Source organism: Melitaea cinxia, chromosome 2, assembly GCF_905220565.1.
Source record: "Melitaea cinxia chromosome 2, ilMelCinx1.1, whole genome shotgun sequence".
NCBI classification, from domain to species: domain Eukaryota; kingdom Metazoa; phylum Arthropoda; class Insecta; order Lepidoptera; family Nymphalidae; genus Melitaea; species Melitaea cinxia.
The window spans coordinates 17337230-17339519 of record NC_059395.1 but is presented as its reverse complement, the minus strand read 5'-3'; the positions used below and the strand labels follow the sequence as shown (position 1 = coordinate 17339519).

Genomic DNA, 2290 nt, shown 5'->3' with positions numbered 1-2290 from the left:
ATTTTTTCTAGGTAGTTTCAAAGTATAAAAATGATCAATTTACTTGTCCGTCTACAGATTTTTTATGAATATCGTTACACCTATAATCCCTGACGGAGTAGGCATTTCACCGACGTATTTAGTCTCCAATGTGACTGGTGGCGAACCAACCAATATACTACGAGCACAAACCCGGTTACGAGCTGCAATTGCTGCAGTTTCACTACAGTAAAACCACATATATTACACTTTGACATAGCCGGGAATCGAAACCGGAACCTCATGACCTATAATCAGCAATCACAATCAATAGACCAACGAGGGTAACAAGATATTTTTTTAAGCTGCATTGCTTATTTTAGATGGCGAAACGCAGGGAATGGATGGACGAATTGAGACCTCTTCAAGAAGACATTGTTGAAAAGCATTCAAGAAAGAAACCTAAAATACAAATATTAAGAAATGAACTATACCTACAAGGCAATTTAATTCCGTCGAAATTGAACAACAAAACAATAAAATCACAGACCGATGAATCTAATATTTTTTCGCAAAACGACACCACGACATACAGGGAATTTGGAAGAGGACATGACTAGTAGCAAAGAATTGACTCCAACTTTTCGAAACACCCACGAAACATGTATTACAAAACACGCTAAATTAGATTTTACTGTAACCGTCCAGAATGAAGATGTTTTGGATAAAAGTATTCCACATTTAACAGCTTGTAAAGCCTACTTTTCAGTTGAGAATGATGGTAAGCAAATCAAAACCCAATGTCTCTATTCTATCCCAGAATTAGGTGGTGATGTTGAGAGCAATATGGAACAGCCTCAAAGTAAATCACCAGCTACTGAGAAGAGAGCTATGATCGAAAGCAACGTAAAATTGATGGACCCTGAAAGTCTACCCTCCGGTCTTAGAACATGTGCAGCAGTAGAGAGCCACGTGCAAACGCAACTTCAAGGTCCATCTCCAGTTGCTACTCAAAGTAACGTGCTACAGTTTCGGCGTCTATCTCTAGTACCTTCAACGAGTTTTGCGATTGAGAGTGACGTAGTGCAGGTATCATCTTCAAGCTATTCTCTGATTCCTGGCATAAGTACTGCTACAAATGGCGTTGTGCAGATGCAATTTATTCCTGACAACAGTTCTACAATTGAGAGCAATATAGTGCCATTAGGATCTCCAAGTCTATCAATATTCCCTAGAACGAGTGACAGCAACCTGGTACAGATACAGTTTCGAAGCAGTTTACCATCCCCTGAAACAAACAAAATACAGATAACAGAGGATAGAGGTACCAGAAGGATAAATCCTAAAAGATGCAAGAAAAAACTAAATTTCGATAAATGTTATCTTGATTGTGTGGACGATGTGGATACGTTATTATTAAATGAAGCATTTGTATCAGATGACTCAACAGATTGGAGTGAAGAGGAAGAGTCATCTGACGAGATGGAAGATGGAGATCAACACACTAAAACTGCAAAAAGAAATAAGAACAAGCAAGGCAAACATAAAGACAAAATAAAAACAAAGACAAATCATAGGCACATAAATATAGAAAAAAATAAAACAAAAGCGTTGATTAAAAAAGAAAATGAAGAAGAAAAGGAAAAAGGGAAGTGCAATTGAGCAGCCTTAATAGTGCAATGCCGAAATCAAATTTATATTTGACTAAGTTACCAATATCCCAACAAAAATATAATGACTTAAAAAAATTAGTAGAGAAAAAAGTGATTCCAAATATTTACGCCAAAGAATATTTAGGTTTTAAGTACAGCTGTAAAGCAAATGACTGTTTACCTGAAACCGATGAAGATGACTGAAAAAAAAATGTGAATGATTCGCGATAGCATAATTTTAATATCAATGGTTTATTTACTTTTCCTTAAATATGCTTTTGATTGAACACAATGTCTTCATGTTAAGTTTCAATTATAATTGTATTTTGTTATATCTTTCGTTCTATAAAATGAGGCAAATTGGCACTAAGTTTCTGTTTTTTAGTTTTAAATAAACATTGTTTGATTGGATACAATGTTTTTATTTACATCTTGCATTCCTAACTAGTTTTAGGGCCTTACTTTTTATATTGAATATTTTATTTTTTTACGTTTTATCTCTTATATATAAGAGAAAAATACTTTTTTAATTCATCGTATTGTTGAAACGAAGTTCCGGCAGTATAATTAGAGTTTCAAATTTTGTTTCAACAATTCAAAAGACCACATTTTTTTTACAAATGGTAAACGACATTTTTTTTCAACCAAACATTACATTACCGACTGACTCACTGCATTTC

The 2290-nt window shown here is 34.4% G+C and overlaps 1 protein-coding gene across 1 annotated transcript; it reads left to right on the top strand.

The window, feature by feature from the left end:
• The first annotated feature begins 341 nt into the window (after nucleotides 1-341).
• LOC123662293 lies at nucleotides 342-2021 on the top strand. Its single transcript, XM_045597158.1, has 3 exons — nucleotides 342-459; nucleotides 554-1512; nucleotides 1555-2021. Exons 1-3 carry the CDS (start codon nucleotides 342-344, stop codon nucleotides 1618-1620), a joined length of 1143 nt encoding a protein of 380 aa, XP_045453114.1. The 3' UTR covers nucleotides 1621-2021.
• Nucleotides 2022-2290: the final 269 nt, after the last annotated feature.

Excerpts from the sequence above, each read along its gene's own strand:
- LOC123662293 (XM_045597158.1), top strand. The coding sequence starts at position 342 with ATGGCGAAACGCAGGGAATGGATGGACGAATTGAGACCTCTTCAAGAA. Across the intron at positions 460-553 it reads AAATGAACTATACCTACAAG|GGAATTTGGAAGAGGACATG; the intron begins GCAATTTAATTC and ends CACGACATACAG. Across the intron at positions 1,513-1,554 it reads AAGGCAAACATAAAGACAAA|AATAAAACAAAAGCGTTGAT; the intron begins ATAAAAACAAAG and ends AATATAGAAAAA.